We start from the raw sequence: 13,682 nt of genomic DNA, 5'->3' as shown, positions 1-13,682 counted from the left end.
TTTCTCCCTATTCGCGCTCTCTTCTTCCCTCCTCTTCCGTTCCCTCCCTCCGCTTTCTTCGGCAAGGACGTTTTTCCGTTTCTTTCTTCTTTTTCCTTTTCTACGGTTTTTTTCCTTTAATTGTTATTTTTCGATCGTTGAGAGAAAGCGTTCTCTACGCTTGCGTGTGCCGCTAAACAGAGGGAAAGCTGTTTGATTTCGTTCGATATCACGGTATCGCTATCGCGGTGTAATCGCGCGTCTCGCGACGCGGATAAAACTCCGTAAGGGGAGGAAGGTAGATCGCTCCTTGGCTCGCTCTCCTCCTCTTTCCTCTCTCCTCCTACCACTTGCCACGCGGTTGCAACTCGCGGAATTGGAATGACTGTTAAACGTCCGACCTAATCATACGTAAACATTTGTCTCTTCTTCCTCTTCTCGCGCACACTACGCGCTTAGTTTTACGAGCTAAAACGTTACTCCTCGAGTGTTTGAGCCACGTACACGAACGCGTTACAGGGTCGCGGCGCCGCGACGATTCCACGGAAGTTACATGATTCCGAGGGAGGATCGCGGTCATATGTAGAGGTGACGGAAATATAAAAGTCGCTTCGTCCGACGAGTTCTATAAATGGTAAAAAAGTGGTATAAAATGAAACGGACACACATAACGTTCGTGGCAATAAAAAAGACGTTCGAGAAAAACAGTTCTACCTCGAAATGATGCGACTCGCGTCGAAATTGTTGCCCGCTGCTTCGCTCGTCGATCGCGCGCGCGCAAACACACATACACTCACGCGCGCGCGCGCGCAGAGACAGACAGACACACGGGGACAAACTTTCGCGTGTGTACTACGAATTTCTCCGGCGACGATCGATTCTCTTACGCGCGTACCACGAGAGTGTACCCGCCGAGCAAGAGGATCGATCGTTTTCCCATTCTTTTCCTTTCTTCTCCTCTCAAGTTTGCCATTTTCCCTTTTTTTTCCCTTTTTTTTCCCTTTTCGTCGCGAGGACGCGTCGAGGATCGTGCCCTCGTTTTTCTGCGACGACGCGCGGATAATCGTGTACCTGTGCCTGCACGTAATTTACCTAATATGCGTACACGTATGTATGTCTCTCCCTGCATACGTTTATCTCTCTCTCTCTCTCTCTCTCTCTCTCTCTCTTTTCGTTTTTCTTTCTTTTTCGGATGCTTATTAACGTACTTACTTAACGGATTAAGTCGCACCAGTCTCCGGTAGAGAACCGTTTTTTTTTTTTCATTCTTTTCTTTTTCTTTTGTCTTCGTTTCGAGATAAAAACCCTTTCTCTTCCCCGACTTCGACTCTCCTTTCTTTCGTGCACGTGCGCTGGCGCTCGCGAGATATACACACGCGTATACACAACACACACACACACGCATACGCAGAGAAACAGACGCACCCTGGCACGCACTCGTACACGTAGGACAATGGCGCGCGCACGCACACACGCACACACACATACGTTGACGTAACTCGAAGAAACGCACTCACACACACGCACACACACACACACACACACGATCAGATTCACGGGATTCTTCGTCGTTTTGCTCGATCGCATGTACACTCAAGCGCCATTCGAGCGGCGATCGTTGGATTTCTCGATCAACTCGTTCCTTTTTTCTCTCTCTCTCTCTCTCTCTCTCTCTCTCTCCCTTTCTTTCTTAGAATTTCTCGTTTCTCCTATTTTTTTTCTCTTTCTCCACGTTCGGCCTCGTCTCTCGATTCGCGTCGGCCTCGAGTTGACGAGCTTTTTGTTTGTTTCTTTGTTCATCGTCTTTCACCTAAATTGACAAGTGTTTATATCGAAGGTATTCTCTTCTTTTTCCCGTTTTTATTTTATTTTTTTGTTATTTCTGTTAAAGACCTAGGTACCTAGACTGGCAATGTTTTAAGGTATGCACGCTCGCGTGGATTCGCCGAGTTTCTTTTTTTTTTTTTTGTTTTCGTATGAATTTCTCTCTTCGATCTCTCTCTCTCTCTTCTCTTCCCTCTTGTTTCGCGCGTTTGCTCGGTTTCGTTCTCGTTTACTCCGCTCCAGCGTTCGCCAAAACTGTGCGCGCGTCCTCCTCCCCCACTATTCTCGTTTTCTCTCGCGCGTATCTTCGGCGAGATCGTGTGATGTACGCTCGCGATCGAACCACGGGGGACGAGAGTCAGCGAGGGGTCGCGTAAATCGAACATCACGTAGCAGTCTGCGTGCAAAATGATTGGGAACGTCACGAAGGACCAGTCTGACCAGCGACTGTCTCTTCTCCTCCTTATACATACGAAGAACGAAGCATAGAGCCGCAAACAGCCTCCTCCTTGTACCATCTTGTTCGTCGACATCTTTGGTCTGACACTATTTTTTACGTTTCGTGGCATAAGTCGACTCATCCGAGCACCCATTCTTTTTTTTCTTCACCTCTTTCCTTCTCTCTCGGTCCTCTTCCTCCTATTCGTCGATTTAACTTATACAGTTTGTTTGTTTTTTGTTTATCTATCCTCCTTCGTCTCGAAGTGATCACAGCGTTATTTTAGTCCGTCCAACGTTTGGACATTGATTCTCAATCAATCCTCTTAGTCCCGTTCGCGAACTGGTTTCACCCCTTGGCCCAACCCCTGACTCGAATACTTTCGCGTTCTGTCTTTTTAACCGCACGTCTCGTTCGCTGTACGCGCGCGACCGTCGCGTCCCCTTCTTCAGCTTATTTCGCCTCCTCGAGGAGCACCAGATCGTCCGCCACGACGTCGCTGATGTGCAGGTAGATGATCCAGTACATCAGGTTGAAACAGACGAAGCATACAGGGAACACGATGCGGGAGTATTTGTCGATGTCCGATGGCGTCATACCTGGCGAGAAAGAACGATCTATGCGTTATCTTGTTTTACACACGAGTTTCTCGGTTAATCTGCGCGAATATACATCGAATTATTGTCGCGTTAACGGATCGGCGTGTGCGTGTCTTGCTTCTTGCCTTACTACAATCTTACCATTGACTCTGGGTGGGAAAAGGCTTGAATAGAGCTAATTTATGACGTGTTAAACATTTCTTTCTTTTCTTTTGGCTGTTTCGCTAGTATTTAACCCTTCCGCTGGTGTACAGGTGATTACAATTGTGCGACACTGAATTTTGGGCAATTGCAATTGCTCGAAATGCGGAGCTCGCATTTTGAAGTAGTTAACGAGTAAGTTTAATTATGTCCAATTAACTGCAATTCTTTTTCTGCACAGGCTGTCGCGGTGAAAGGGTTAATATGCACTACGTAACTTTTGAATTTCTCGTTTAAACGTTGTTACAATATCCGAACTAATTTCCCCGAATTACGAATAACTGGGAAACTAAGGAAGCAGTTAAGCTATCTGACGTTTAACCCTTTGAAGTATGTCTTCGTAACTCGTACGGAGCTTAAATTTTTTTCCCTTAAATTGTTCATGAAAAATGTGTCTGCATACTTTATGCACAATGATACATATATCGTCGAAATTTGAAGTATTCATCTCTGTCCGGACAGTTAAGTTTCGAGTAGCTTCTGCCGTCTAGGGGTAAACCGGCCCTTTCTAAAACCTTCTGAAATCTTAGACTGTGAAAGGAGGGGTTGCACAATAGGACGGTACAATTTAAGGAGGAAAAGGATATTCGGTCGTACCGTAAAGTTTGCTGATATCCTTGCCAGGATGAATGAGATGTTGCGGCGCTGGCGCTGCCTCCTCGTCAGCTCGCCCGTTAATGGTGTTCTCTAGCGTGCCGCCTTTGCTGTGTGCCTTCGGGTCGTGCACCTTGAACCGCACCTCCTGGACAACACGGGACCACTTACAAGAGACACGGCAGTTCGGCGTGGGGTGTCCTTCTTCGAGGAGAACCCCTTACTTTGGTAGATTGGCATGCGACATCGAGGATGGGCAAACACGTGTTTCACTACTACTTTTTCCATTGATCTGTACCTCCCACCCTAATTTCACGCTCTATGTGTATCACGAGTTCAACGATTCACCGATTCCACTCGCCTCTCTTTTGAAACATCGATTTCCCTCGACTTTCTTTTTTTTCTCTTTTTTTCTCTTTCGAATTTGTAAATTCAGTCGGATAGGACGACGAGGTGGTGGTTAGAAACAGTACGAGGTGTTTTTCCGCGTTAATACGCGCTTCGTGTTCGCGTTTAATCATGTTTGAAAGTGAGGAACAGAGGGGAAAGAAGACAGTAGGCAACGATGCTGCCCGTGCTTTTGTCTACGTGTCATTTTCATTAACGTCTTTCTCTCTCTATCTCTTTCTTTCAATTTCCGCGATGCCATTTTTTTCCCCGAAGCCGTAAAACCGACCGATGAAATGAGCCGTGCTGCGACACCGGAGAGATCCGGTTTATACCGCGCAACCGTGTACACCCCCGTGTCAAAGAACGAGTAATTAATCCGATTCAGAATTAATTAAAACGCCTTATCCTGACGACATTTAACGCGCGCACCGAGCGTCCGTCCATCCAACGGAACCGCCTCCTTTCCGGCCTTCTTTCTGTCTTCCATCCCCCCCCTCTCTCTCTCTCAGTTTCTCTCTGTCTCTCTCGCCCCCTTTAATATTTTTCGTTCTCGTTTCACAATCCCCGAGATTAAAAGAAAATTTATAGTGCATCGCGTTCCCGTGCACGAACCGCGCGCCGCCCGGCGCAACGCGAGCGACCGAATGGGAATTCATTTCACAGAACCTTTTAGCTTTTGACCTTTCGCGGCTCGCTCGTTTTTCGAGCGAAAAAAAACATTTCGTTTTTTCACCCCTGTTTCGTTTCGTTTTTAGTTTTCCCCCTTGCTCTCTCTCTCTCTCTCTTTCTTTTTGTTTTTCGAATTTTTCGTTGGAAGAGAAAGATCGAGCGAGAACGCGGGGTGGATCTATTGGCGCGGTATCGCGGGTAACTTTTGCGGTTCGATCCGTCGGTCGAAATCATGCGGTGTCGAACTCGCGGGGAAAAAGTAGCGAAAATGATGAGTGGCGTTGATAAGAAATGCTACTATCCGGCGAGCAAAAATAACGTGACAGCGCTAACGTGATCTATACTAATGATTACGCTATTCTACTGCGGCTAGAGAAAAGAAATTCTGCGCTTTTTCTCTCTGCGCTTTTTCGATTCGATCGATCTACGTGGCTAAAAGCGTATAACGCGTTGCAATGTCGACGGCAACAGAAAGGTTCTAATTGGAAAGAAAGACAAAAGGGGCGCGACAGGCTGGCCGATGTTACACTCACAGTTTGCTTAGGCGCGTGGTCTCCATGATCACCGGGCACTCCGGGCGGTCCTGGATTCTCTCTCGCCGTCTTCATACTCTCGGCGATTTTTTGGAAACGGTTCTTCCTCATTTGAATCCTCTTTGCCATGTAGCCCACCGTGGCGTATTCTACGAGGACAGAGAACCCACGCAAATAATCAGACAGGACAGATGGAAGAATGACGGCTGTGTCCCCTGCACAGCAACGTCATCGTTTCCGTGGTTCGTTGTGAAAGGGCGTGTAATTCTACCACCCGGGAATCGTGTTTTCGTCCCTTTGTTGTGGACAATCTTGACAGGATACGAAGATCGAAGAAAGAAAGATAGTAGGATATTTCCACTGTCGTTTAAAAATACCACATGGTGCGTATAAAACCGTTCCCGAAACGGAAAGATACAGCTTTATCTCGTTAGGTGTAGAATTTAATTTTAACAATTTACAAATCGACTAAAACATTGCTAGAAAATTAAACTGCACAAAGAAAAATTCCTACACTCTGAGTTTAATCATTTATTAAAATCATGCTACCTTCATAAAGTAGCAACTCTACCGAATGACACTAACTGTCCGAAACGTTTAAGATAAAAACGAAACTGTTAATTTCCTTTGAAAATTTCAGCAATTACCAAATGTCAGCTTCAGTTTGCAATCGCAATACAAATGTATCCTCGCACGAAACCCAACTGATTACACACAGTGTCCGTCCATTTACGGTATAGGAGCGTAGTCTAATTACAAGAGTAGAGGTACACTTATGATACTCACCGAGCAACGAGGCGAACACCATGACGAAACAGGTCCCCAGGTAAACGTCGATGGACTTGACGTACGAGATCTTGGGTAGCGCCGCGTTCGTCGACGACATGAGGGTGGTCATGGTGAGCACAGTGGTTACTCCGAGGGCCACCCGAGCGGGGGTCGCGTTACGGTTCAGCCAAAAGCTCACCCATGAGATAATGACGATCAAGCCGGAGGGTATGTAGATTTGAATCAGGTAGTAGCCCATCGACCGTACGAACTGGATCTCGCAGGCCAGCCGCGAATAATTTCCTACGATTAAAAGATCGACAGTTAGGAGAGGGGGACGGAGAGGCGCCATGAAATGTCTCTTTCTGCTCCTCTCGTATATTTTCTTTTCTTTTTTTTTTTTTAATCCATGTCTCCCTTTCACTCTGCCCCGTCCATTTTATCCTTTCCCTCCTCTATACATCTATATCTCTCTCTTTCTCTGCCAGTCCCTTTTCTGTTTTCTTTTCCTTTCCTAGGCCAGGAAAAGCGTTCTTCCCTCTTGCCTCTCTCTCTCTCTCTCTATATATATATATATATCCCTCTCCCTCTCTCTCTCTCGCTTTCCCTCTCGTCGTTCCCCTTCGTTGCATCAGGCGGATATGCGAGGGCTGGCTAGATGTTAAGTAAAGTTCGTGCCGTTGATGGATCTCGTTGGTGAGCGTGTCTAGTGCTCGTGTATCGCGTGTAGAATTCTACGGGAGGAAGAAGAAGAAGAAGAAGACGACGAAGAAGAGCAAGAAAAAGGAGTGTTTTCATATGGAAGCGAGGTATAGCGAGGCGGAACGAAGGGAATCGGCGCGGATAGAAAATCGAGTTTCCCCAGCGTAGATGTAGCTGCTTCTCTTTTTGCCACGGAGCGTGTGCTCACGGGACTGGTTTATGGGCCTCTCCTTCTTCGCTACGAATCGCCAGAAGAATCAACCGCTATAGCGTTCACCAGGAGGAAAATGGGATTTGCTCCGGAGGCCTGATTGCTGCTGCTGCCGTGCTCCTTCCTCGCTCTCTCATGGTTATGAGCTCGGTCGTTAGCTTCGAGCGCGCACAACTTCAAAGAAAGTACGTTGCGCGAAAAGAGAGTTACGATGCCGTGTCGTTTTGCGGTGAAAATTACTCGCGACGCGTGGCGTCGTAACTTGGACGAGCCGCGATTTGCGCGACGTGTCCTCGAACGAGGGGATATTAAACTGAAGAACTTTGCGGAGAAGTGACGTTTCGAAGAAAACCAAGACGAGTGTAAAAAAGAACCGCGTATATCAATTTCGTGAAAATCTTCGAAGCGGTAAGATGACACTTTGAACGAAGAATTGGGAATTACGAGAAACGAAAGGCAACCCTTAATAGTGTGTGCATCCGAAATAACAAGGATCCGACGACGGCGAGGAAACGAGGCTGAAAGAAAGAAAATTGTCCTCTTAACATCCAGCAAACTCGTACATCTGCACAGAGGACGAGATCGCGAGAAAGAGAGAGATATCGATCGATCGATCGACGATTCGTTAAACGTAGTAGAGTAAACGTTGCTGCGAGTGACATCGTGGCTGGTGACATCGGATAGCGCAAACGTGTCTCTCCACCTTACCCATACCCGTTAAAAGCGAGGGTTGAATTATTTATTTATTTATTTTTTTGATTGTTGGTGGGGGTGGGGTTCTATTCATACGTTACCGGTAGTTAGACTAATCTCCATGGCTCGTTGACGATGACCAAGGACCTTGAACTGAGGGAGGGAGACCTCGTTGCTGACACCGACGCTGTTCGGGCCCTCGTTCCACTTGTACCGGATGTCCCTCATCGTGTATCCGACTGAAAAAATAGAGAGACCCCCCGCGGTTGGTACGTACCTTCGCGGAAGCCCTCAAACGCGTTTCAGCTCCGAGGGGGCCTCCACTTACCTCGCACCCCCTGACAAAAACCCCAACAAGTCCGCTCTCTTTTAAGCTTTCCCTCTCTTTTCTCATATTTACATTATACGCTTCTTAATTTTTTTGTTTGTTTGTTTGTTTTTTTCGTTATACATTTAGACAATTTGGATTATATTTAATCGTCACTTTTTCTCCATCCAAATCTGTTCTCTCTGCACTTTCTTTTCTCTATCTCGTTCTATTCTTCTCTCTCTTTCTTTCCGTTTCATTTTGTGTTCTCTCTCTCCCTCTCTCTCTATCTGTCCCTCTCTCCCTCTCTCTCTCTCTGCGTTCGTTCTTACGTTCTCAGTCTTTCTCACGGGAGAGCCAATTTTACATCCGTTTTACGGGTGTCAATAAAGATCGAACACGAGCGCAAGAGGACGTGCGTGCGGAACTTATTACTCGTTCGTTTACTTGTTCTCTTTCGATGTGGATGATCTCGTAGTGTCGATCTCCGTCGACCATTTCGATCGTTGGACACGATCGACAGGAGAGGGTCGCGGTTATGTCGTTTCTGTTTTATTCTATTTTACGATAGTTTTTGTTTTTCGTTTCCTCCTTTTTCTTTTTTTTCTTTTTTTTGAGAGCCCGTCGTGTCGGTTTGATTTGATGTTGTGGATGGTTCGTCCGAGATCGACTCTGTGCTATTCTCGCAGTTTCCTTCGTTATTCAAACGGGGGGGCGAATAAAAGTGTCGAATTAACGGTTGAAATAGAAATAGGCTAGGTTTTCTAGAGTTCGTTAAAATAGCACGTGGTCGACCTCAGACACGTGATAGAGGATTAAATCGGGGAACGATGGATTCGTATGATCGGGAGAGTTCGTCTTCGTCCTTCGTATCCGTGGTATATAAAGATCGATGAGGTCGGTTTTTGATTAGTCGATCTGTCGATTGGTCGAATGAGTTTGCCCCGGGGACGGTTTCGTCCTAGCGGGTAAGCTCTTCCTTTCATTGGAACAATTGAACGTGTGTCGCGGTATGAGCCAACACGGTGATCGGTGCATTATCGGTGCGAATTAACAAACAGAACAAAATTAATCGGTAACTGAAAAAAATAGAAAGTAAACCAGTACATGTATATACAAACGTATACACAAAAGGAGAAGCGCAAGAATCTTACTTAAAGAAAGGAAGGAAAATAAAGAAAGTAAACAACGCTCCACGCATAATATCGTAGAACGGTATATAATAACGGCGTGTACACGCGTGTGAAAATTACGTTACCCAACATGTCAATGATTACTTGAATCATCTGCGCGAGCCTTTGGACGAAGTTCAGAAGGAAGAACTAATAAGAGGGGGATATCTACCTGTAGATAGGTGTATGGTTGAATGTCGTTGCCTGTGACCGAGCACGCGAAACTGCGGTAGTTCCACCTCGTTCGAGATGCCGACCGACTGTAGGCCGGCGTTCCATTTGTACCGAATATCGCGCATTGTGTATCCAACTGCCGGGAGAACAAGAACACAAATATCTTCGCTCTAACATACAATAATTAGACACTCAAGTTTTGTGTGTTGGGTTCTTTAGTGGGAGAAAAATTATCTTTTCATTATGTTTTTTCCTTTTTTCTGGAGAAGGAGGAGCAGGAGATCGAGGTTTGTTCCAGGTGTGAACTTTGGGGGTTAGAGGTTCGGTTGTAAGGTTGTAGATAGAAGCAAAAAATATCATCGAGCACCTTAAACCGGTTTTCTCTCTACTTATACACGGGAACATTTACAGATTTTCGGCACGCGTCCTTTTTTTTTTTTTCAATCGTATCTCAATCTTCGATTTTATACTCTCTTTCTCCATCGGTTTAAGGTGCGTGTCTGCGCTGCAAAAAATCGTCGGCGTGATCGAGCTAGGCGTTAGAAACTGTCGTCGATCGAAGCGAGCTGCACACGTCGCTCCGAACGATCATTATCCACCGACGCGATCGAACAAACGAGAGATACACTTCGGATTGCGTCGCGCGTATGTGCACCGTTCAAATCGTGCCTTTTATGGACGCATAAAAAGCCATCATTCCCCTCCCCCTCGTTCGATTCCGTCGTCGGCTATTTTAATCGACGCTTTCAAAATACAAGCAAAAATCGTCGATCGTTGTCGTATCCCGCGATGATTCACTTCCGATGCGTCCATAACTCTTTCTCACGCTAAGTCCGTTAAATACGGGGTATAAGAGGCGCGATCGAGGCTCCGCCAGAGTGAACAAAGTCTGTGTCACATTATAGGAATAATAACGAGACACACACACACACACCCACACACACACACACACACATGTAGGAGATAGAAAAATTCGAATGGGTTGGTCGCGATGGTTTATCCGTGAATGGATCTCCTTCGTTTTGCGTCCCCCATTCGTAAACTGGTCGCGGGCGAATTTTCACGATCGATCGGAATTCGCACCTATTTATGTTCCTCTAATTCCTCGGCGCGGCCTCGAGCGTGCACATACCGGCCCGAGAAACATTCCTCCGTAACTGAATCTTAGGTGATTACGATCGTTACACCGCATTCCAGGCACCAAAGTGGCATTCCATCGCGGCGGCGGCCACATTGCGCGAACATCGGCGAAACGTGGATTAAGCGATCTACGACCGGAGTATTCGAGATTAACTGCTTTTGTTTTCGGAACACGGAAATACTATCGCCGTGTTCCTACCCCTCCTTCCTACCCTCGAAAACCCCGCCCGCCACCGGCTGGTTTCCGTTTGCTCATTTTCGGCCAGGCAAATGCCTCAACTGTAATTCCACCCCTCGGCGCGGCGGATGCTTTTGCCGCTCGACAGATTTATCTGTACAATGTTCCGCGACTCTGGCGTGTGTCGATTGCCAAGCCAAGCCCGATGCTCCGCGATGCACACGAGCAAGCCTCGTTTGCAGGAGAACGACGAGCAGAGGTTTGCTTTGAAGGAACCGGCACGCGATGTAAACTGACGTGTTTTTTCGATGATTCTAAAGCATCAATCCTTTTTTCGCGTTCCTTTCTCTACTCCTTTTTTTTTTTCATTTTATCCCTTTAATTGTCTCGCTGAATTCTCGACACTTTGTTCTTTTTTTTTTCTTTTCTATTTTTAGTTCGTACTTCAAGAATGGAAAGCATTATCCGTCGCACTTTTGCTTTTGCGAAAATATTTCCGCGGCGCTTCTAAGCGCGCGCGCTCGTATCACCGGCTCTCTTTATACATATATATATATATATATGTACATCATCGAGCTTTTAACGCCGGCGAGAAAAAATAGCGGAAAAATATGCGACACTTTGGTGAAAAGAAAAATTACGTCGTAAAGCGAGACGTGAAATTTTCGTTAAACCGCGAGCGATAGTATTGTGCATTTAAGGTTTAATCGTGAAACGATCATTCCTTTTTCGTGTACATCTACACTTTGTCGTGCGAGTAGAAAATTGTGCGTCGCCTGTTTGAAATACAGAATGATACACTTTTCGCCGATGTTCGTCGTACGCATTGGTGCAGCATACGTAAAGAACCGATTACTGTATATATTCTTTATCTTTCTATGCGTATACATATATATATACACACATCTAACATCTACGTATGTATATCTAATTTTTTTCTCTTCGATAAAAATGTCCTGGATTGGGGCGACGTTAAGCATTTACGGGGGGGAGGTTTGTAATGGGTGCGGAGGGAGAAATGGGACGGGTCAGAGCTGGTGGCTGTTGAATACCCGTATAAGAAAGGAGGGTTTTGCGGCAACATTAGCAAAGAGTAACCGTATAGGGATCGTGGTGGTGGTAGCAAGTTTCAGGTTATATAAGACGATAAGTGGAAAGTGTATAAGTAGATATATGGAGAAGCGAAGAAAAAAAGTCTCGTGCTTGTATTTCCATGCGCTGGTTGGTGCATATACTTTTGGATTTGGAAAATGGGTACATAAGGGGTGGTTTTTTTTTTTTCTCTTTCTTTTTTTGGGGGGAAAGTGCGCGCGCTTCTCGTCTGCACACACACACACACACGTTCCCTTTTTTTCTTTTTTTTCTCTGCGTACACACACGCACACTCGCACTTACGCTTGCACACAGATAGACAAATATACGATACGCATGCATCAGCATATACAGAGAATCGCATGCTTCGTGCCACGTAATTTTGTACGTCATGCCCGATGCCGCATGCTTTGTGCTTTACCAGTGACACGAATTCTGAACACGGAATTTAACTTCTTTTTGCTCGCCCGCTGGAATGGTCGTTTGCAATATTCGCGTTTCGCAAAGTATGCTATTATTGGATCCCATTTAGCCCCGATCAAATTCAGCCCGATCAATTTATACGTTAACGATCCTCCGTGGTTGTCGCACGGACGGCAGCTCTTTCTCTTGAAACCAGACGAGAGAATTATTCAAATTGAACCCGCCGGTGTACACGTATCTGTCAAGCTGGCAAGAGTTGCTGCGAAAGGGATCAATCGAATGCATTAAACGCGGTCAGCGTTGCGAGAAATTTCGAGACTTTCCGGTGTAACGCTTGGAGAATGCCGATGTTAAGTGTATCATATGGAAACAATTGAATTTACATAGTTTTTCAAATTCTACGAGAAAGAGACACCGGACTAAGTAAGAGAAGCTGTTAAATCTCGAGTGAACGTACGATAGGTCGTCGAAAACACGAGCGAGAATTGTCGCTAACGACAAAAATCAAAGAAACTCGATGTCGACTAGAGCTGCACGGTCGAAAATTCGGTCCTGGATTAAGATAGATTGATAGATAGACAGATAGATAGATAGATAGATAGAGGTACAAAGAGCGGAATGAAAATAATTGTCGTGCCAAAGGCATGCCGGCTTTTAATCTAGGGGCGAAGAAGTATCGTAAACTACTAAAAAATGATCTAAATGGTTACGATATAGCATACGTAATAGAAAAATGTGGCCGGTGGGAATACACAGGTATACAAATGTATCTTAAGTACCGGTTACGGAAAATCATTTGTAAAACGGTAAAAGAAGAAGAAAAAAAGAAACAAACAAACAATCGGTTTCCACAGAGTGAAATATATATATTTATATATATATATATCATAACCAGATAATAATTATCGGAATAATAAATAAGGCATACCGAACTGGGGCCACGGCACGTCAACGTCGTGGCTAAAATATGCTGCAGTCGTTTCGTTCTTACATGCGCTGGGCTAGATGCACAATGCGTTTTAATTCGGTCGCACCGTAGTCGACACGTCGTTTTCTGTGTTTTAGCCTCCTTCGGGGCTGGCCGTCGTCGGCCCTTACTACGTCCCCGGACACGAGGCTCAGTGCTATATGTCGGAGGCTTTTTTAGAAGGGGGCCGGGGGCTTGGTATTTTTGTGATAGTGATGGTCAAGTGGTGGTGGTGGTTTATTTTGTGACAGTGGCAAAGTGGTGATATATTGGTGTAATTTTTTCATGTGGCACACGTTTCAGTAGTAGACGTTTCCGTTGTCGTAGCCAAAAAATAGGATTTGCTCTGATCGTATTATCGTACCGGAAACTCTGGTTATTTACAGTCGTGCGTGTGCTCTACGGTTGTATATATATATTTTTTTGTTTTTTTGTTTTCAAGTTTTTGTGCGATTTCTCCGTCGACTGTGGTATCATCTATACATTTTTCGTCTGTTTTTTTTTTTTTTAACTTTAGTGTTGTCAGTTTATTTTTTCTTTTTTTTCGTTTATTCATCGAGATCTCTTTTTATTGAATTCGTTCGGATTGCTCCGAGGAGTTTTCACGTTCTCTGCGCGTACTTTTTT

At 45.5% G+C, this 13,682-nt stretch overlaps 1 protein-coding gene across 1 annotated transcript in view; it reads right to left on the bottom strand.

Annotated features, from left to right (window-relative positions):
• Positions 1–2,417: 2,417 nt before the first annotated feature.
• The window catches only part of LOC108570436 (gamma-aminobutyric acid receptor subunit beta), a 90,540-nt gene continuing 79,275 nt past the window's right edge, over positions 2,418–13,682 (bottom strand). Inside the window, exons 6-11 of the mRNA XM_017932296.1 lie at positions 9,254–9,391; positions 7,704–7,841; positions 6,015–6,299; positions 5,229–5,377; positions 3,640–3,802; positions 2,418–2,841 (exon numbers count right to left, since the gene is read on the bottom strand). Of these exons, the coding sequence (XP_017787785.1) occupies positions 2,696–2,841; positions 3,640–3,802; positions 5,229–5,377; positions 6,015–6,299; positions 7,704–7,841; positions 9,254–9,391 (1,019 nt within the window). The 3' untranslated portion in view covers positions 2,418–2,695. The remainder of the gene's footprint in view (positions 2,842–3,639; positions 3,803–5,228; positions 5,378–6,014; positions 6,300–7,703; positions 7,842–9,253; positions 9,392–13,682) is intronic.

This window comes from Habropoda laboriosa, unplaced genomic scaffold (genome assembly GCF_001263275.1).
Source record: "Habropoda laboriosa isolate 0110345459 unplaced genomic scaffold, ASM126327v1 scaffold84, whole genome shotgun sequence".
Taxonomy (NCBI): domain Eukaryota; kingdom Metazoa; phylum Arthropoda; class Insecta; order Hymenoptera; family Apidae; genus Habropoda; species Habropoda laboriosa.
This window is presented reverse-complemented; position numbering and strand designations above follow the sequence as displayed.